Here is a 22,995-nt window from a genome sequence, read left to right as displayed (position 1 = left end):
ACTTTTTCTTATAACAATAACTCAATTATTTAAAAATAAAAATTTAATTTAAAATGTAATAGATATCTATCTTTAGATATATAAAGGTATAAAATAGAAAATAAGGACTAGGGATAATAGCTATTAAATCTTACATAGTTCTTCCCAGGGTTTCTAAATATAGTATGCATGTATTTATAGGCAGATTCATACTTACATGGTTAAAATAATATCATACATACTAATTTTATATACTATTTATCACTTTCTAAGTATATAGTTATAGCATTAAAACTCTTTGCAATCATACTTGATGAGTGCATACTTTTTTATGGTTCTGTAATTTACTTAATCATTCCTTTGTTAGGAATGTTTATGTTATTTGTGATTTTTTTCTATTATAAGTCATACTGTAATGAAACTTCCTGTGTATGACTTCTTTCTTCTTTTACATAATTTCCTTGTGATAAATTCCTAGAAGGATAATTACCCTGTCAAAGGGTATGAACAGTTTTAAGTCTTTTGATAGTGCTGAATTGCTTTCTAGAAAGGTTGCATCAGTAACACTCCCATCATTAATATAAGGAACTGTCTCTTACCTTGACCTTTTATGAATAAACTAGGGGCCCAGTGCATGAATTCATGCACATTGAAAGGAACTGTGGGCCGCGAGACTGCGTTTGGCACAGGAGAGGGTCTCGCACCCCCACCTGGCCCCTCCTGCCATGGGCCCCGGTCCCCTGTCTGCCGGCATTCCTGCTCCCGCTGCCACTGCTCCCATGTGTTGATGGCACGGAGCAATTGGAGCCATCACCAGCAGTGGATGGGGCGGGGCTGGTGCCATCAGTGGGTGCGAGTGGCAGCTGCTGCCCTGGAGAAGACCTCAGGGGCGATTGGGCCGGCAGCTGCTGCTTGCACCTGCTGACAGCACCGAGTGATTGAGACTGGTGCTGGGTACTGGCAGCAGGTGAGAGCGGTGGCTCTGGCACCAGCTGTGGGTGCGAGCAGGGCCGGCAGTGACTCCGGCGCCGGCAGCGGGTGTGAGAGGTGGCTGCTGGCCCTGATTGCTCCTTAGGAGCAGGGGAAGGTGGAAAAGCCCTGAGGGGCGATTGGGGCCAGCGCTGAGTGCCGGCAGTGGGTGCAAGTGGGGCCGGCGCCTGCAGCAGGTGAACGCTGGGCAGGACGGCGGCACGCAGGAGCAAAGAATTTTCAGTAACCACCAGAGGCTCGTCATGATGACAGTAACCAGTGCCCCGCCTTGGTCTGGCATCCCCGCTCATTTGCTCCACCATCCCACCACAGCCGACGCCCACCATGTTCCACGCTCTGTCGCCTGCTGCTGACACCCATCATGTTCTTCATGCGCCCCTTGATGGTCAGTGTATGTCATAGTGACCGGTTGTTAAGTTGTCCTGCTGTTTGGTCTATTTGCATATTAGGGTTTTATATATATACTAGAGGCCTGGTGCACGAAATTCGTGCATGGGGAGGGGTGGCCCCTCAGCCCAGCCTGCACCCTCTCCAATCCAGGACCCCCTCGGGGGGTGTCTGGGGCCTAAACCAGCAGTTGGACATCACTCTCACAATCCGGGACTGCTGGCTCCTAACTGCTCATCTGCCTTCCTGCCTGATCACCCCTAAACCCTCTGCCTACTGGCCTAATCGCTTCTAACTGCCCCTCTGCCGGCCTGGTCTCCCCCAACTACCACCTCCTTCACCCCCGCCGGCCTGGTCGCCCCTAACTGTCCTCCATGCCAGCCTGGTCGCCCCTTCACCCCCCCTCCCCCCCACTGGCCAGGTCACCCCAAACTGCGCCCCCCTGCTGGCCTGGTCGCCCCACGCAGCCTGCTGTTTGGTCATTACTGTTACTGTGATGGCATCCCGGACAATTTGCATATTCCTCTATTATTAGTACAGATAGAAATTAATGGAAGTTGGCTATTTCCTCACCATTACATGTAAAATGTGTAAACTGTTCGTTGACTGAGTCAAGTTTAAGTTTTTTGGTAGAAACTGTTTTTAAGTACTGTATCTGGAGGTTAATGGAGTATGCCTGATCTTTTCTATGGTTGTGTCTGTATGTGGGTCATGTTTGCTTACCATGGCCTTTTCAAGTAAGCTAATTGCACTTAAGAGAAATTACCAGACTAATAGAGTCTATTCACTGCTTTGTTTCTCCTTTACACACAAGACTGAGGGAGATCGAAAGGACAGACTTTTTAAACATTTAGAAAATGTATTCTCATAACAAACATTTCTTTATTTTACTAGTTCTAGTCATTATGGTAGATATAATCTCAGGAATTTGTTTTGATTGTTTTGGGTATAGTATTCCCATTTTTCTTATATGAAGGTCTAGATCTTCCCTGTCTAATATGGTAGCGCCTAGACACATGTAGCAATTTAAATTAAAATTAAAATTAAATAAAATTAAAAACAATTAAAATTTAGTCACTCAATTGGGCAATAAGTTAAATGCATTAAGAACAGGATCAAGTTTAATCCTTGTACTATGAGGTAGGTATTACTATCTGTATTTTATACAGGAGAAACTTAAGGTCCAGAAAGGTCAATTAATGTGTTCAAGGATAATACACAGTGCCTAACTGGCCGGCTTTGCATCACATCCACATGGACATTTCTGTTAAGTGTAATTTTTGCCCATTTGTTGTGTCAGTTCTTCTCACTATTTGTCTCCCTGTCTCTTCTCTACCAGTGTTAGCATATTTAGTATCCACATAATCTACTACATATGTTTGTGACTGGGAAGATATGCTTAACCCTTTGCACTCGCTTGCTTTTTTCTCGATTCTTTTATTCTACTCGGGATTTAATTTTTTAAATACCCCAGATTTTACAAAGCGCAGCAGTAGAATAAAAAACTGGAGTTTCTTTTCATAGAAACTTATTTATTTGGATTTTTTTATATTTCAGATTATTGATACATTCAAAGAGTAATTTTAATCTCGACATCCGAGTGCAAAAGGTTAATAGTGTGGAAGAACTTTTTAGAGGACTACACTTGATAATACTGCATTAATACAGGATATTTACTAAGTAGATTTCAGGCACTCTCATTAGATACACACACAAAAAAGGTAACTACGAAGCTAAAACAGGGCTCAGCAAACCTTTTCTGTGAAAGACAAGATCATAAGTATTTTAGGCCTGTGGGCCATACAGTCTGTGGCAACTATTCAGCTCTGACTCTGTAGTGGAAAAGCCCTCACAGACAATATGTAAACAAATGGGCATGGCTAGGTTCCAACAAAATTTTATTTACAAAAACAGGACATGGGCAGGTTTGGCCTTCGGGTCCTGAGTTAAATGGTATTTAATTTTTATCATCTAAGCTAATGTGTTTTATTTGATTTATTCAATTATGTATTTATTTATGTATTTAAAGTGCATTGATGTATAAAATACATTGCTCAGATAAGGGAAGTTAGGATAGATCATTTAAAAGATGTAATTTGAATTTAACAGCCTTGGGTCTGTGGACCTGTTTTCATTGAGAAGTACTTGAATTGCTCAGAATTTTGAACTTTGTCCACGGATAGGTGTATGATGTTTTTTAAGTTACAAGATGTATTTGATTTTTTTGTCAAATGGTAAGAATAACGCTTACTTAACAGAGCAGTTGAAAGAATGGCATGGAAGACTATTGTACCAGTAGAAGATAGCTGTTGGTGCTGGTATTGTCTTCTTGGGTCTCTGTATTTTCCAGATAAACTAGTTCTTATACAAAAACTTGACAAAGGCAAAAAGAAAAGAATTTACTTTTCAGATGAAAGTGGGAAAGCTATCAGCCATTATTCTCTCTCTGTAAAAGATCCTATATAATAAAAGCCTAATATGCCAAGTGTTGAGTTGTCCAGTCGACTGTTCAACCAATCAAAGCATAATATGCTAATGATATGCTAAGGCAGCTCAACCACTCGCTATGACATGCACTGACCACCAGGGGGCAGACACTTCAACCTGTAGGTTAGCTTGCTGCTGGGGTCTGGCTGATTGGGACTGAGCTAGATGGACTGGGCACACCCTAGAGCACTCCCACGGTCCCTCTCCGGCTGACCAACCTCCTACATCTCTCTCCGCCCCAGTCGTGCATCAGTGAGGTCCCTTGGCCTGGCCTGTGCCCTCTAGCAATCTGGGATCCCTCAGGGCATGTCGGAGAGCCGGTTTCGGCCCGATCCCACAGGCTAGGCCGAGGGACCCCACTGGTGCACGAATTCGTTCACCAGGCCTCTAGTGATAATATAAAAAAAACAATTGTTTTGGGTGGGGAGAAATGACAGTGGAGGAATATATGCAAGGCTGAGTGGGTAGATAAAACATCTGAAAATGAGGAAAAGAAAATGAAACTTTCTTCAACTGTGGAGAGATAGGGTGAAGAGAAGAAAGAACGAACTTAGGGAAGGGACCCATCTATGGGAGCAGAACCTAGAAGTAGGTTTGGATGTGTGAAGAGCTATGAACTGAGAAGGAAGGGGAAGTCAGTAATGTATGAATAAGTACATCAAAAGCACCTTTTCCAGAAGATTAATGAACTTTGTGTAATAGCATTTGCCTCTGGAAGAAATACTTTCTTGTGTCTCGCCAAGGGTGCTGAACTGGGTAGCTAACAACTTAACAGTCTGACTGTGCTAAGATGTATAAGGCACGGCACATGCATATTTAAAATTCCTATCTTCTGCATTGACAAGCCACTGAGCACTAGAGATGGGAAGACACATTTTCATTGAAGCTGAGCCAAAAACACTTTTTGAAACAATCCTGATAAAATAGTTACATAAATGAATAAATCCAGAGAGAGTTCCTGGATTTCTTTGAAACCTCCTCATATGACAGCAGTGTCAGACAAAGATGCTATGAACAGCTTCTAATATTACTTGGAGCTATATATTCTCAGTTCCATTTTTGAATTGGATGAACTGTGCTGTCTGGGTCCATACTAGATATGGTTTTTATGGTCACTTGGAGCAATATAAATCTCTCCTAATGCAGCTTAATATCCAGAAGTTATGTAGTTTCTTGGTATGATTGTAAGGCCCTTGATATAAAATAACCACATAGTTATATGCTTTGAAGTAGTCCAATAGGTAAAAATTCCAAAATGTAGAAGATGGATTTGGGTGATTTAAGTCTATGGTAAATGTTTTATGCACATAGGGATAGCACATCTAAAGATTTTTATAACTGAGATCCCTGAGTCAATTTAAATCTTGCTTCTGTACCACTGGGGATAGAAAGCTCTGTTAAGTGGTTCAGAATCCTTTCATGTTGTCTTTTCTCTTTGAGTACCTTGGGGTTTGGTCAGCTGTGGCTGGGTCTTTGTCACCTCCTCTGTGACATGAATAGCCTACATTACATGACTGCTGGGTAACTTTCACCTGCGAAATTCGGGGCTCTTACTAATCTCGGCATTTTTTAAAAAAAGATCTGGTCAATGCTCTTGTCTTCTGGCCGCTCTGAATCCCTCCTCAAGTAAGTTTATTCCTGCTTCTGGCTTATTGTGGGTGCATATTTGAAACTTGCTCATTTACAAAACAAAAATGTAATTGATGGGATGCTGCAATGGTATTGTTTAAATGACATGACCAGATGTGACAATAAGAACGATTTGCATTTATAAAAATAATTTCAGCTGTACATCGGTATAGTCTATCACTTGGTGTGATTTTCCTTGTTTTTCATTTTTATTTTTAAAAACATTAAATAAAAATATCCACCACCTACAGTGGTGTATTTTATTTGAAATGTCAAAAATGTTTTTAATATCATTTTGTAATATATTGAAAAAATCTAGAGTCATGCTCTGTCACAGGTAAGTAGAACTTTGTAGTTATGAGGGAGAAAGGCAGAAATGTGCAGGATGGCAGTTATCTATTCTGCTATACTTCAGTGGTGTATATATAATCATGTGCTTTCTTTAGCGTGAAACCCTTCTAGGGTTCAACTAAGTTCTGTCTTTTAAATGATCCGTCTGAAGTTTATTGGTTGTAGATTGTAGTCAAAATAAAAGAAATTTGTCACATTTAAAGTCTGAATTCAGCCTAAGTGGTTCAGAACATGACATGACATGGTAATAGAAATTTTCTTCATCCCAAGGATCTAAATGGCAACAAATGGACATCTAGAGGTTAGGGATCTAAAAATGATGTTCAAGATTCTTGTGATTTAGAGCAGTCAATATTAAGCCTTTGTTGGCAGATTTTCTTAACTGGATCTTCAGTCTGCATGGAGGAGGTGGTGCAGGAAACCAAGATGTCGGTTAGACAGTGGGGGAGCTTATGGGAGACAAGAAAGACACGTTTACTTTCCTCAGAGTGAATCTTAACTTGTGCTTTGTATGTGTGCTCTTTCCAGAATCCATGAAAGAAGTTTCCACAATGGTTTGTTCAGCTCTCAGAAGAGTTGCCCATGTGCGTGTCTACCTGGTGAGGACGGCAAGTAGTGTCTCCAGAAGCCACCAGCATCCGGCCTTGGGCTCCAGGCCTGCTACTTCAGAGTCTGCTGCCCGAGGAGCTCCAGGTAGTGTGGTGGAGCTGTTGGGTCAGTCCTACCCTCAGGATGACTACAGCAATCTCTCCCAGAAAGTCCTCTCCAGAGTTGGCAGAAATCTGCACAACCAGCAGCATCACCCTCTTTGGCTGATCAAGGAGAGGGTGAAGGAGCACTTCTACAAGCAATATGTGGGCCGCTTTGGGACTCCGCTGTTCTCGGTCTATGACAACTTTTCTCCGGTGGTCACGACCTGGCAGAACTTTGACAGCCTGCTCATCCCAGCTGATCACCCCAGCAGGAAGAAGGGAGACAACTATTACCTGAATCGGACTCACATGCTCCGAGCGCACACCTCTGCACACCAGTGGGACCTGCTGCATGCTGGGCTGGATGCCTTCCTGGTGGTGGGTGATGTTTACAGGCGTGACCAGATCGACTCCCAGCACTACCCAGTTTTCCACCAGTTGGAGGCTGTCCGGCTCTTCTCCAAGCACCAGGTGAGTCTTGGGAGTTTTCATGGTTGAAGGCATGGATAGTCTTGTTGAGGTCACTACAGTTTATCTCAATGAAACCAGAACAGTTATTCTTTGCAATTGTGAATCACCCAACCTTGATGACATCCTTTGTATAGGCCGGGCCTCGATATTTTTTGACTGACTTGTTGTGTAACTACAGATATTGGTAGGCTTTTGTTTTCTCTTGTCTGTCCTTTTCCTTTCAATACTGATCTGCTTTTCTCTGAGTTTCTTCTAAAGAATGAGTAGTCAGTGGCTCAAATTTACCCTCAATCCAAGGTGGGTAAACATGTAGCACTGAAACCTGTGGTAAGTTTATGCTACTTCTCAGTTAGTAGAAGTTAACTGTGTGTTCACACCGTTAGAGATTAATGCATTTCTTATCCTGCCTTAGAGGGGACTGGCTATTTATTGGTTTAGATTGTAAACTGTTTTTGTTCCCATGCTCTTTCCTTAACCTCCTCTGCTTTACAATTGTGGACGCTTTACATTGTTTTCTTTGTGAGATGTCTTAATTGTTGCTGCTCTTGAAGTATATGTTTGGATGCATTGAACTGTTTTGATGAGAAAATCTGATATTCTTTTTTTTTCTTTTAATATATTTTTATTGATTTCAGAGAGGAAAGGAAAGGGAGAAAGAGAGATAGAAACATCAATGATGAGAATCATTGATCAGCTGCCTCCTGCATACCCCCTACAGGGGATTGAGCCCACAATCCGGGCATGTGCCCTTGACTGGAATCAAACCCGGGACTCTTCAGTTGGTAGGCCAATGCTCTGTCTACTCAGTCAAACCAGCTAGGGCAGAAAATCTGATATTCTGATCATTCTCAAAAGACCCAACTTATTTCAGCTATTAGCTCATATCTTAATGTATTATGTGTATTGTATACGATACGTCTTCCTTTCTTTTTTCTCCTTTTTTGTGTGTGCAAATTATGAAAATCCCTAAAAGCTTGAGTCTATTTCCTAGAAATCTGCAATACTACTTGTCTTTTATTCATATATTTTTAAACCATCTCTGTTTTTCTTAAGAAATAAATGGAATTAAATGAGATACAGGAAATATTTTTATTACTACTTTAGCACTTCTTCCAAACACATTCATTGAAACAAGAGGAATAATTATTTTCATAAAACTCCCTCTTACCCACACAAGCTAAATGGGTTGTTGGATATGAAAAGGAATAATATAAGACCCTTAGGCTAATAGTGACCATTGCTCTGTTGTATTAAGCATCACGTTTTAGGACACAGCTGTTTGCTTCAGGATGTGTAATTTCATGTGAATCTCTACTAATATGACAACAGGTTACTTTTACAAGTATGCAAAAAGGCTATCCAAACTTGGTCTCAGAGCATCTTAGATTAACATCCTTACTGCTTAGAATTACTGCTTTCTCAATTAGGAATAATAACTATTAATAAGGATTTAGATTTATTATGAAATGAAAAGGAAATTAAGAAAGACAGATCAAAATATGGTAAATATGACCAAGTGATAGAATGTCACCTGTAATTAATGTGCTAGAGCAGATGTGATGCCAGTAATACGATGTCTAAATCATAGCCACGGGAAGGTACTTAGCCCAGCCTACCTCATTAGAGAAATAAATGAGGGGAGTGCTCTGATTTGTCAGCCTGCAGGCCGTGCAAGTGGCAGTGGAAGCTGCAGGACATACAATAGCATTTATTGGAGGAAAAATCAAGGCTGCTTTAGAAGTTGGAAAATAGGAGGAATAGTAGAAAGTTAATTTTTATCTTGTGCCATATTTGTTTTGGGTCCAGTCCAACTTAGTCGGTAGTAGGCATGGCTAAGGTAACCTAATGCTACTGTGTATTCTGTCTTATAGTTTAAAAAAATACACATATATATGTTTGTATCCAAGTTATACTTTAATAAAGTACTTCCATGTTCATTGTTTCATTTACTCTTCTTAATAAAAACCTTGTGAGATAGATTATTTCCACTTCAACTACAAGGAATCTGAAATTCTGGAAAATTTAATGGCTTACCCAAGGTTACCCAACCCATTGGTTGCAGAGCTAAAACTTAACTCAGTTCATTGCCGATTCTACTGTATTCTGTTGCTTTTTATGGAGCTGTTTTGTGAGCAGGACCTGCTTATGACCTATCAGTGATGGCGAACCTATGACACATGTGTCAGCACTGACACGCGTAGCCATTTCTGATGACACACGGCCGCTGAGGTGGCCGCATGCCGAGGATGAAACATTTGTGAAATAATGTTTTTTCCTCAAAGTGACACACTACCCGAGTTATGCTCAGTTTTTTGGCGAAGTTTGACACACCAAGCTCAAAAGGTTGCCCATCACTGAGTGCTTCAGATCCAAGAATGGTGTCGGGGAGAGAAGGGAGGTGGTTTTTTAATTCCTGGCTGTAACGAAAGTGTTGGTTCTAAGTCTGACCTAACCTTATTAGGTAGAAAACTTTATTACATAGAAATTTGGTAGATCCCATTTAAATAATATGATCACAGTTAACATTAATAAAGAAAAATGGATAGGATGTAGTTAAAAATGTACTTGCAGTATATTTAGTTTTAAATATATTTATCTAAAATTTTTAAAAACTCTGGAAGGTAATGAATTAAGTGTTCAATTTAAGATGCTAAAAGCAAGCAGCATTGTTCTAAAAAAGTACAAAGGAGGTGGGCTGTAAAGTTTTTCATAATCCCAAATCTTACAAAACAGATATAGCCTCTGGAATAGCAACCCAAAACCACAGGCAGATTCTAGAAGACAACGGGGTGACAAGGTCTCCCTAGGATCTTTTCTCTCTTTCTTTTTTTTTAATCCTTACCTGAGGGTATATTAGAGAGAGAGGCTGGGAGAGAGAGAGGGAAACATTGATATGAGAGATAAACATCAATCAGTTGCCTCTTGTACACACCCGGATCAGAGATCGAATCTGCAGTCTGGGTATGTGTCCTGACTGGGAATTGAACCTGTGACCTTTCTGTATACACAACGATGCTCCAACCAACTGAGCCACCTGACCAGGACTCCCTAAGGTCTTCCCAAATGGGTAGGAACTCACAACGGATAGCTAGAAGATCGATCTGCATTGTGTCAGAAACTGAGGTAGTAGAGGAAAGCAGTGGGCCTGGGAAGAGGAGAGTTTCCTTAGAGTTTCTCAGGGAACAAACTTTTTTTAAAAAAATTATTTAATATATTTTATTGATTTTTTACAGAGAGGAAGGGAGAGGGATAGAGAGTTAGAAACATCGATGAGAGAGAAACATCAATCAGCTGCCTCCTGCACCCCCCCTACTGAGGATATGCCTGCAACCAAGGTATATGCCCTTGACCGGAATCGAACCTGGGACCCTTCAGTCCGCAGGCTGACGCTCTATCCACTGAGCTAAACCGGTTAGGGAGGGAACATACTTTGGAGAGCCATATTTACCAGAGGCTTTGACATTAAGTACTAGTAATAAAGTGTTCACTGATGACCATTAACTCACAAAAAGTGGGGCAGCCAGATTGACATCTCCAGATCGAAAAATAGAATGCTAATTGTAAAGTCTTGCCAGGAAATTTAGAATTCAATCTGATCAAAATTTAGACCTAACTACCAAATTTATAGGAAGTATAGAGGACAAAGAAACATGTTAAACTATACCATGGAAATGTAATAAGAAAAATCCAGCCTGTGGGAAATTTTATAGCATTGCTAACCAAGAGGTGATCTGCACAATGAAATAAATAGAAGAATCAAAAGTAAAAATGTGTAAGCAATGTTTAGTGTTTAGAAATGTTTAAACCAACATACTTAAGCACATTTTTAGTGGGCTTCTTTTGTTGAATAGCATATGAACTGGTTCCGGTATTCTTAATGCTCCTGATAAGTTGCAAGTGCTCAGTCTGTTTAGTAGTACTCGTATGTGCAGTAGGACCTGTATCAGTTCAAGATAGACTGGAAATCTAAAAGTGTCGGTTCATCATAGTTTGAGAAGCACTGCTCTACAGGATAAATGATTCCATTGCTTTAAATAAATTGTAAAAAAATAAAATAAAAGTATGGACAGAATCACTATGTGTGGATCACACCAAAAAAGACATATTTAAAGAAAAAAATTGAGACCATTGGAAATTGAACACTAACTGAATATTTGAATCTAAGTAGTTGTTTTTTTATGTTCATTTTTAAAGGTCTGATAATGATATTATATTTTTATAAAGTCACTTTATTTTAGAGATACATATTGAACTACCTGTGAATGTAATATTCAGATGTCTGGGGTTTTCAAAATAATATTCAAAATAATATGGAATGGGCATTTGGGGATGAGGTTGGTCATGAATTATTAATAGTTGGGTACATGAGAAATCATTATCCTTTCTATTTTTGCATCTGTTTGAAAATTTCCTAATAAAGGGCCAAAGAAATGGATTCAAGGAAAACATTGGGATCAGCTAGTCAATTAAAAAAATATATATAATAAATAGGAACTGGGCCCAGGAATGTAAGAAGGTATCAGCCTTGAGATGATCCATGGTTTCTTGGCGAGGATAACTATTAAGATTAAAAAAACAAAAACCAGGAGGCAGGAAATCTATATATATATATAAAAGCCCAGCGACCATTATAGCAGAACGACCAGAACAACCGGAAAGACCGGTTGCTATGACACGCACTGAGACAGCCAACCAGCCTGATCCAGGCCTCAATTGGTTCCCCCCAAACTCCTGAAGCTCTTCCCCCCGAGTGGCCCCATCCCCGATTGGACCACCCCACCTGCTGGTCGCAGATACAGGGAACATGCGACTGAGCTGTAGGCAACCCTTCTGAGAGGAGACGCCCACCATGTATACAGAAGATATACAGAAGGCGCTCAGCGAGGAGTCCACATGGGTTGTGTTCACACCTTCATACTGTCCCCACCCCCCACCATAATGCCGAAGGAAGCCTGATTCAGGAACCCCTGTGCTGACCACTCACATGGAGAAACAGCGTGTGATAAACATCATGTCCTGCAGACGCCTGAATCCGTCTCAAGAGGAAGGCACTACAGACCCATAGATACTAACTGATATAGGGAGATAGAGCAGGAAGATAGGGACTGAGCCAGAAGCTCTGGGAAAAATTGGGCCACGGATGGCCATGTTCTGCATTTCCTGCCCGACTCTCCCTGTGTGAAGCGCCTGCATCGCCACCCTTGGATGGAGGCCTGTGAGTGAGTGAAGAACGGTGGCTGTGCCTGTGGATGCACTCGGCCTCCTGCCCTCATGGATAAGCAGGAAACATGTGCCACAATCTAAAACCCTCTTTATCAGTAATAGCACAAATAATGCAAGACCCACACGTGTTTCTAAACATGACTCTGTCCGGCTGCATGTGAACCCAGATTGAAGGCATGCTCTCCGCCGAGGAGGCTGCAAAGGCTGCTCCTCTCTTGAACACAGGCAACCTGGAGAGGTTTAAAGGGAAAAAGAGATAAAACATAAAACAAAATAGCAACAAGCTCTGAAACAGCTGCCGATGACGTCAAATCCTCTGCATGGTGGTTATGTCAGAGCCCGTCTTCCTTCCCCCCCAGGCTCAGACTGTGGAGCTGCTGACACCTGCCAGGTTACCTGGCACTAGTCTCATCTACACAGCCACATGCAACCTCCCACCAACTCCTGGAGGCGGTTGGGCTTGGGGATAGAGGATTCAGTGTTAAAGCAACCATGTTGGTGTAGCACAGACACACGTGGACATTTTGATGAGAGAGAGCCCATAAAATCCCTTCACGAATGTGTTTTTAGCTGTTCTTAGATCACGTTCCCAGCCTTGGTGACTCTCAAATAGGCCTCAGTGATTCCATTCACCTGAGGCAAAGACTGACCTGGGTTTTACAGAGACCGAACCCTCGGTCCCCCAGAGTAGCCGCGTCCTTTCAAAAGGAAGGTCACTCTGGCTGCAGATTCTTGTTCTTCATCACTTTGAATATTTCTTGCCTCGCCCTTCTCTACCCAGCAAAGCTCATTTAGAATTGAAGGCCAGATAACGAGTTTTACAGACAAGAAAAAGTTAAAAGAGTTCATCACCCCGATTGGGGACAGGGCTGGCTGGCCAACCTCACACATCCCCTCCCTCTGACTGGCCCTGCCCGATTGGCCCCAATCAAGGCAACTGGCCGGACCCTACCCATGCATGAGTTTGTGCACCGGGCCTCTAGTATTAAACATAAGAGCATACAACTGCATGCAATAGAAAGCTGAAACCAATTAAATCTAGAATTAATAGCCTCTTTTTCATCAGTATGAACTGATTTTACATTTGAGTTTTGAACCAATTCAAAAGACTTGTACAGTCTGTTTCAGAGAATAGAAAAAGAAACTGGTCAAGCTCATCTTATGAGATTAGACATGCATACTACTATGTTAATATGCAAAGTAGGTAAAAAACATTTTAGAAGCTTCATCTTTGTGAACATAGATTCTTTTAAATATACAGATATATAATTATTAAATGAAATGTTTGCAAAAATTTAATTCATTTGGTGTATTGTACCCTACCATGTTATTATTATAGCTGTATTATATTATACCACTAGAGGACCAGTGCACAAATTTGTGCATGGGTGGGGTCCCGTGGCCTGGCTGGCGATTGGGGCTGATTGGGGCTGTCTCTTGCCCCAACTGGGGCTTGGGGCCGATCAGGGCCGGCTGGCTGGGGTGAGGGGAGGTTGGTGGGGCCGATCTGGGCCGGCTGGCTACTGGAGCTTGGCTGTGGGAGCACCTGCCCCCTGGTGGTCAGTGAGCATCATAGCGACCAGTGGACTAGTCGTTCGGTCGTTCTGTTGCTTAGGCTTTTATATATATACATAGATACTAACTGATATAGGGAGATAAAGCATGTGATCTACTCAATAGATGTAGAAAAGTAATTTGATGCCATTTAATGTTTTATGACATTAAAAACACATTGGAGATGAAGAAACCAAGATGGCGGCATAGGTAAACACCTAAACTGCTGCCTTGCACAACAATTTCAAAACTATAACTAAAAGACAAAACGAACATCATCCAGAACCACAGGAACGCTGGCTGAGTGGAAATTCTACAACTAGAAGGAAAGAGAAAAGCACACTGAGACTCATAGGAGCTGCGGAAGGCAGAGGTTCGAAGGCGCGCGTGCGGAGAGGGCTAGCAACTGAGGATGCGGCTGGCTTTCTTAATTGGGAGGGAGACACAAGCTCTCGACTACTCCAGTTCCGGGTGAGGCTCTGGGTACCAGACTCATACGGAGAGAAACTGGACTGTCTGGCAGTGGGCGAAACTCGAGGGCAGCTTTCTCTCAGAGGTGCTTGCAGCGAATATCGAGGGACACTGAGACCCAGGGGCCTCTTAGGGCAGGGCTGACGGGAAGCCATTGCTGTTTGCTCCGCCCTGAGATCCCGCCCCACGAAGCCATTGCTGTTTACTCCGCCCTGAGACTCTGCGCCATCCAAGTTGAGCGCAGAGGCTTTTGCATATGAAAGTTCTGGTCCTTTGAATTCTAACCTTACCTAACAAACTGCAGTTGCGTCAGTGAGACCCAGAAAATCCAAAAGAAGGCCCAAGGTCCCGCAGCAGCTTCCATTGCTTCACAGCTGGGCCTCATCTGGGCACCTCCAAACCCCAAACAAAGAGAAGGAATCTGCAGATCTCTCCGTAGCTCCTGCTGGGTGGCCTCAGGCAGAGGCTAAATTAGCACCTCCTTGGAGATCCAAGAGCCAGTGTACCCAGGGGTCAGAGTGGGACCATCCAGATTACAACTCCTCAGCCATAAGGGACACACTCAGGGGGCAGACTCAGTGAGCACCAAAGCCCTACTGAAGCAAGTCTTAACCCATAAGGGTGTCTCCAGCACAGAAGTTCTCCCATCGTAGACACAGCTGATCCTCACAGCCAATTGGCCTGGAGGTCAATTCCTCCCAATGATACCAACAACAATCAAGGCTTAACTACAACAAGACTGTGCACACAGCCCACAAAGGGGTGCACCAAAGGTGTCCACCTCAGGTAACTGGGGAGGCTGAGCCACTGGGCCCTACAGGACACCTAGCACACAAAGCCACTCTGTCAACTCAGAGAAGCAGCCAAAATGTGGAGACAAAGAAACAGGTCACAAATGAAAGAAATGGAGGAAAGCAAAGGACTGGATATAGAGTTCAAAACCATGGTTATAAGGTTTTTCAAGAATTTTCTAGAAAAGGCTGATAAATTTAGCGAGACCCTCGAAGATATGAAAAAGGACCAACTAGAAATTAAGCATACACTGACTGAAATAAAAAATAATATACAGAGATCCAACAGCAGACTAGAGGATCGCAAGAATCAACTCAAAGATTTGAAATACGAAAAAGCAAAAAACACCCAACTGGAAAAGCAAAAAGAAAAAGGAATCAAAAAATATGAAGATAGTGTAAGGAGCCTGTGTGACAACTTCAAGCGTACCAACATCTGAATTATGGGGGTGCCAGAAGAAGAGAGAGAGCAAGATACTGAAAACCTATTTGAAGAAATAGTGACAGAAAACTTCCCCTACCTGGTGAAAGAAATAGACTTACAAGTCCAGGAAGCGCACAGAACCCCAAACAAAAGGAATCCAAAGAGGACCACACCAAGACACATCATAATTAAAATGCCAAAGAGAGAATATTAAAAGCAGCAAGAGAAAAACAGTTAGTTATCCACAAGGGAGCACCCATATGATTGTCAGCTGATTTCTCAACAGAAACTATGCAGGCCAGATGGGAGTGGCAAGAAATATTCAAAGTGATGAATAGCAAGAACCTACAACCAAGATTACTCTACCCAGCAAAGCTATCATTCAGAATTGAAGGTCAGATAAAGAGCTTCATAGATAAGAAAAAGCTAAAGGAGTTCATCACTACCAAACCAGTATTATATGAAATGCTGAAAGGTATTCTTTAAGAAGAGGAAGAAGAAAAAAGAGGTAAAGATAAAAATTATGAACAACAAATACATATCTGTCAACAAGTGAATCTAAAAATCAAGTGAATAAGAAATCTGACGAACAGAATAAACTGGTGAATATATTAGAATCAGGGGCATAGAAAAGGAGTGGACTGACAATTCTCGGGGGGAAAGGGGTGTGGGGGTTGCTGGAAAAGACTGGACAAAAATCGTATACCTATGATGGGGACAGTAGCGGGGGGGGGGGGGGTAAGGGCAGGGGGTGGGGTGGGAACCGGATGGAGGGGAGCTATAGGGGGAAAAAAAGAGGAACAACTCTAATAATCTGAACAATAAAGATTTATTAAAAATAAAAAATAAAATAAAATAAAAATGCATTTGATTACATTAATGGCTCATGACAAATCTTTTAGCAAACTGGGAATAGAAGGGAACTTCCTCAACATTATACATTATTTTGTCAAATGCTCACAGCAAACATCATAATTTGTGGTGAAACATTATAAACAGTTCTATCAAAATTAGCAACATTTCAGCATTACTTGTCATCACTGTGTCTATTCATCATTGTGTGGGCAGATCTAGTTTATGCAGTAAACCAAAGAGAAATAGAAATTACAAGCATTGGAAAACATGAAATGAAGGTGCTTCATATGTAGATGCTAGGTCTACCTAGAAAACTAAATAGAATATACAGGCCAATTATTTGAACTAATAAGTTGTTGGGTATAAAGACAATATAGATATGTTCCTTAACCACAAGTTATAACTCATTAGAAAATATAATAAAGATTTAACTCATAGTATCATCTACAACTTTGATGTCTAATTGTTGCAGATGTTTAATATATATATATATATAAAATTATTAGATATTGTTAAAAGGCATAAATGAAGAAGAAAAAAAGGAGAGCTGTACTGAATATGGCAGTTTGCCTAAAGTCAATCTATAAATTTAAATTCAAGTGCAAATCTAATAAAAATGTCCACTGCGTAATTTGGAGAAGTTGAAGGTCTGATCTGCAAATTCATAGGAAGGATGAGTTCATGGATAGCCAAAATAATTTTAAAGAGCCCCAGTGCAAGGGGACATGCCTTCCCAGGCATCAAGAATATAATGCTCTTGTTATTAAGATAATTTAGTGTTAGCACAAGGTTAGACAAGAAAAAATTCCTGAAAGAGCTCTACTCATATTTGGGAATTTATTACCCTATATAATAAAGAGGTAATATGCAAATTACCCTCGTGCCTTAAAGCTGTCGCAAGATGTCAGTGCGCACAGGGGGCGTGGGGCTGGCTGCTCTGTGTGCCTGCCACTGCAGTTCCAGTGGCCCTGTAGGGTGGCAGAGGCCTGACAGCCACTTTGTAAGCTGCTGCAGGGGTTCCTGAGGCCACGCTAGCTGGCAGGGCCCAGCGGCTTCCGCAGGAGTTCCCTAAGCCCCGCTGGGGGCTGGGTCCCAGCTACTGCTCTGCAAGGCTTCCACCGGGGTTCCCTTAGGCCCCGTGCGCCATGGGGGGCTTTGTGGGGGGTCCCACGGCTCCGTGAGGCTTGATGCTGCATCTGTCTGCGTGGGCGCAGGCAGATCTGGATCTCACGGGATTTTGAGGCACTTGCAAGTGGGCGGGGACTTGACTCTGGGTCTCCTGGCACAGGCGGACTTGATGCTGTGTCCCAGTGGTCATGGCCAGACTATCACAGCAGGGAGGAGGGAGTCCCATCCCCCACAGAATTAGACAGAATCAGAGGTTGGTCAGCCAGCTCTCAGCAGCCTGACAGCCAGGACTCTCATTCACCTGCATCCCAGACCCTGACAGCAGGGAGGTGGGAATATGTCTGAAGAGCAACTATTGACACAGAAGCCAGTGTCATTGACAGAAAATGTCTGAAGACCAACATGCCTCTGAAACTGAAAGAAGGCGACGTCGGCGACGAGCAACTATTGGCACAAAGTAAGCCGAAAGAAGCCAGCATCATCAACAGAAAATGTCTAAAGATCAACGTGCCTATGAAGTTGAAAGAAGGCGGTGGCGACGACAGAATATGTCTAGAGAACAGTCATCAACAAGTACTACCAATACTGGTAGGAACTGTCTTCTCAGCGAAAATGGAGTACATGAGGATGCAATTCTAGAACATAGTTGTGGTGGAATGACTATTAGATGTCATTTTTGCCTATCACTAAATTTCTCTGATGAAAAACCATCTGATGGAAAATTTACTCGATGTTGTCGCAAAGGTAAAGTCTGTCCAAATGATATACATTTTCCAGAATACCTGGCATATTTAAAAAGATTATTGACAAACGAAGATTCTGACAGTAAAAATTACATGGAAAATATTCGTTCAATAAATAGTTCTTTTGCTTTTGCTTCCATGGGTGCAAATATTGCATCACCATCAGGATATGGGCCATGCTGTTTTAGAATACACGGACAAGTTTATCACCGTACTGGAACTTTACATCCTTCGGATGGTGTTTCTCGGAAGTTTGCTCAACTCTATATTTTCGATATGGCCGAAGCGACAAGTAAAAGATTAGCAATCTTTCTGAGGGCTGCTCAGAAAAACTCATGATCAACATCAAAACTTCATGCATGAAACAAATGAATTAACAAAATCATACAAGATGCTACATGAGATAGAAAAGGAAGCCCAATCTGAAGCAGCAGCAAAAGGTATTGCTCCCATGGAAGTAACAATCGTGATTAAATACAATCATAACAGTGATTCAGGTAGATATAATTCTCCCCGTGTAACCGAGATTGCTGTCATATTCAGAAATGAAGATGGAGAACCCCCTTTTGAAAGGGACTTGCTCATTCATTGTAAACCAGATCCCAATAATCCGAATGCCACTAAAATGAAACAAATCAGTATCCTGTTTCCTACATTAGATGCAATGACATATCCTATTCTTTTTCCACATGGTGAAAAAGGCTGGGGAACAGATATTGCATTAAGACTCAGAGACTACAGTGTAATTGACAATGATACTAGACAAAATGTAAGGACACGAGTCAAATGCAGTATTATGGGGTTCATCTCTTTGTGCGGTACATGTTCAATCCTATTTTAAATGCCTGAAAATTAACTCAACAGTTTGTGGATTCATATTAAAAAATGGAGGCCAATCGGATAAATTTCATTAAAGCAAACTGATCTAAGTTGCAAGTTGAAAAATATAGTGGTTTGATGGATTATCTCACATCTAGATCTCAAAATGACAGTGTGACGATTGGTAAAATGATAATACTTCCATCATCTTTTGAGAGTAGTCCCAGGAATATGGAGCTGCGATATCAGGATGGCAAGCCTGATTTATTCATATCCATGACATGCAACCCCAAATGGGCAGATATTACAAACAATTTACAACGCTGGAAAAAAGTTGAAAACAGCCAGAGTTTTTAATATTAAGCTGAATATTATTTTAAATGATATATGTAAATTCCATTTATTTGGCAAAGTAATAGCTAAAATCCATGTCATTGAAATTCAGAAACATGGACAGCCTCACGCTCACATGTTATTGATATTAGATAGTGAATCCAAATTATGAACAGAAGATGACATTGACCATATAGTTAAGGCAGAAATTCCAGATGAAGACCAATGTCCTTGACTTTTTCAAATTGTAAAATCAAATATGGTACATGAACGATGTGGAATACAAAATCCAAATAGTCCATGTAGTTGGACACCCCACCCGTGCACGAATTTTCGTGCACCGGGCCACTAGTACTATTATAAAATGGAAATGATGTTAAATAAATGGAGAGGTAAGGAATCTACATGAATTGCTGAGACAGTTATCTATATGGAAAAAATTGGTATCTATCTCACACCAAATGCAAAATTCAGTTTTGGATATATTCATACTTCTTTTGTGAAAAGGAAGTCTTTAAAAGTTAAAGAAGAAAAGAAATAGACTATCATTATCAATTTTGGGGTACAATAGAATATCTTAAACAAGAAAAATCCTTAATGGAAAATCCTTAATGGAAAAAAATCTTTAATGAGAAAAAAAGATGACTATCCTAAGGTAGTTCTGCCTAATAAAAGACTTCATTTATTAGGTTAAAAGACAAGCAACAGGCTGCATGGAGGTATTTACTGTGTATATAACTAAGAAGATTAGGGTTGATCAAATAAAAATGTCTCAGTATGAAAAAAAGAATGTTTCCGGCACTATTAGTGTTAGCCAAAATCTGGAACAACCCACGTTTCTACCAAGTGTAGAAGAGATAAATAAATTGTGGTATATTTATACAATGTTATGTGAGTGCTGTATCTGTGAAAATGAGTAAGCCTCAATTACATACATCAACACAAATACATACAGAAAATACTATTAGGCAAAGAAAGTTACACAACTTACACTGTATGATTGCATTTATATGAAGTTTAAAAAATGGGGAAAATAACCAATATATTATTTAGGGGTTCATGCATATGTGGAAAACTTAGGGAAAGCAAGGGAAAAATTTAGAATTCAGTTTAGTTACCTTCCTGAGAAGCAGTATGGCTGTTGTGATCAAGCGTGAAGGGGCTGCAGAGTTTTTGGCATGGTTCTCTTTTCCGAAAATGGATATGGGTACTGAGCACACATGTATGTGCTTTTATTATTCTGGAACTATGATATATTTATATACTTTTTATGAATGATTTATTGTAAAATATTTTTAAAGAAAGAAAAATGGGCAAAAGGCATTAGCAGCCTATTGATGGAAGAGACACGTGACCAGCCGATAAATAAGGTCCGGCTTAATGAGTGAACAAGAAAATGCAAATTAAAATGACCAGATATTATTCCAGACCCATTAGATTAGCAAAAATTAATAATCCTGACAATACCAAGTATCTAGAAGAACCATAAATCTATACCCTTCTAGTGGAGTGTATTAGTTGCCATCACTTTGTATAGGTATTTGGTGATTTCCAGTTTTTAAAAAAATCACATACTCCATCATCTGGCATTCTTAAAAAATTTTTTTTAAAAATAACAATGTACACTGTACATTGAATACTTAATAGCACCCAACATAAATAAACTAAAATACCTATGTCAACATGCATGAGGTTTTAATACAACATTGAAAGAAAAATAAATTGATTGATATTAAAACTATATCTTTTTATAGATTTTCAAAATATGCCAAACAACATGTGCTCTCACTGTGTACTTGCTCATGTCTCTCTGTCTTTGTTTTACTTTTTCCAGTGTTCTTTCTCTCCATACACACAAATACACACACACACACACACACACACACCACACACACACACCCCACAATCACACAAACAGTATTTTTTTATTAGATGAATATGTAGGTAGGTTTGAAAAAATTAGATGGTAATAATAAACACCAAAATCATGACAGTGATTACCTGTGAGGTAAAGGGAGGGTATCTGCAATCATCATTGTTTTCAAATGATGCAAAATGTTATGATTTTTGGAGCATAGAAGGATTTTTTAGATAAATTTTGAGAACCAGCATTCTATAGCTTCAAAACTAAAATTTTATAAAACATTTATTGAGACATTTATTTTATAAAGAATAGCAGATTTCATGTTTGACAGACCTACCAGCAGAAGCCCATATAAATCATGTATTTATTGAATGTGATTTAAATATATTAATTAAAAAGTATGTACCTAGATCATTACTCAAGGAAGCTATATTTTTCTTTTGTCCCTGGCAATGCCTTGTCCTGTTTCACCAACTGAGCTCTGTGCACAGTTTCTCCGAATGCACTGAAGGACTGTGTAGGAGGCAGCCTTTCTAGTTTATTCTTTATTGCTGGCTGCAGTGTTTGTTTCTCTAGTGTGTCTTCATTCCCCTTTAATGACTTCCTCTGGGCCAGTTTATCCAATTCTTTCTCTTACATTCAAAATATGCAAGCAATTCTTCCTCCTGAATTTAAGATTATTCATGATGAGCCTTTCTTTCTTTGCTCAGAAACAAAGGAGAATGTTTTTATAGAAAAGATGAGTGAAAGTGTAGAGGAGTAAGCTTTTGATATAATGTTGACCACAACACATTACCAAAATACTACTTCATCAAGATGTTTGTGTCAAGTTTATATTTTATCCCATCCTTGGCCCCATTTAAAAAAAAAATAACTGTCATTCACTATTCTTTCTGTAGGAGGGTGGTTTAAGGGGTTGTGCTCCTTGCCTATAATGACTCAATCCTTGTGGCGTGGATATCCTTCATTTTGAACAACCCTTGCGAAATCCTTTGTGATTCATCCTTATTAAAGAAACCACTCTCATTTATCATTTTCTAATGATATTTGATATTCTCTCCCACTTTCCAGATGGTTCATTAGAACCCTCCTGTTCTTAGGCTTCCTTTCCAAGCTTCCCCACTGTTCCTCTCTCAGTTTTGCCAAGGGTAGCCTCTTTAATTCCTGCTTTCTGTCCCGAATCACTTTTCTGTCTTTCAGTAAATGACAGGGTTTTATTCTCCACCATGTGGTTATTGGGTTTCCTTAATAGCCTCATGCAGAGAGGCTTTATTGAAGAAATTTTTATTTGGCCTTGATAGATTATAGTCACCATGTTTTCCTAATCTCTTCTTTAAAATCTTTTATGAAAGACTCCCCCAGTTAAAGACACACTTGAATTGAAATGGCTTTAATTTTTAAAATTCGTTTTCTGTACCTAATGTTTACTTAAGTATATCTCTTGACAGTGAACCGAAAGGCAACTGATCGCAGCCAGGAGTCTACAATGTGTTGGATTTAAGTAATACCCTATTATTGGAGGACAAAGAGCGTTGGAGAGCCATTTAAGGAGAGGCCAGTCTGTTTCCTGTGACACAGGCTTTTGCAGTTAATTAGTTCTTGCTTATGATAAGTTAGAACTAATAGCCCCTTAACCTGAGAGCTTGTCACCGACCTGTAACATTATTGCCCATAACCCTCATTGCACTTTCTGCACTTACTACCTTGAATTGTTGGCTTGTGTTTGTCTAGTATGGTATCTCCGACTGGTTAGTCAGTTCCTTAAGAGTTTCACTGGACCTTCTTTGTGCCTCCTGTCTCTAAC

At 40.6% G+C, this 22,995-nt stretch overlaps 1 protein-coding gene across 5 annotated transcripts in view; it reads left to right on the top strand.

Moving 5' to 3' along the window:
• Positions 1 to 22,995, top strand: part of FARS2 (phenylalanyl-tRNA synthetase 2, mitochondrial) — a 571,059-nt gene that overhangs the window by 126,532 nt on the left and 421,532 nt on the right. For all 5 annotated transcript variants that reach the window (XM_054721518.1, XM_054721515.1, XM_054721514.1 and 2 more), the window contains exon 2: positions 6,352 to 6,986. In XM_054721518.1, coding sequence (XP_054577493.1) covers positions 6,357 to 6,986 — 630 coding nt within the window. In that variant the 5' untranslated portion in view covers positions 6,352 to 6,356. The remainder of the gene's footprint in view (positions 1 to 6,351; positions 6,987 to 22,995) is intronic.

The sequence above is a fragment of the Eptesicus fuscus genome, chromosome 9 (genome assembly GCF_027574615.1).
Source record: "Eptesicus fuscus isolate TK198812 chromosome 9, DD_ASM_mEF_20220401, whole genome shotgun sequence".
NCBI lineage: Eukaryota > Metazoa > Chordata > Mammalia > Chiroptera > Vespertilionidae > Eptesicus > Eptesicus fuscus.
The sequence above is the reverse complement of the archived record's forward strand: the minus strand, read 5'-3'. Positions and strand labels throughout refer to the sequence as shown.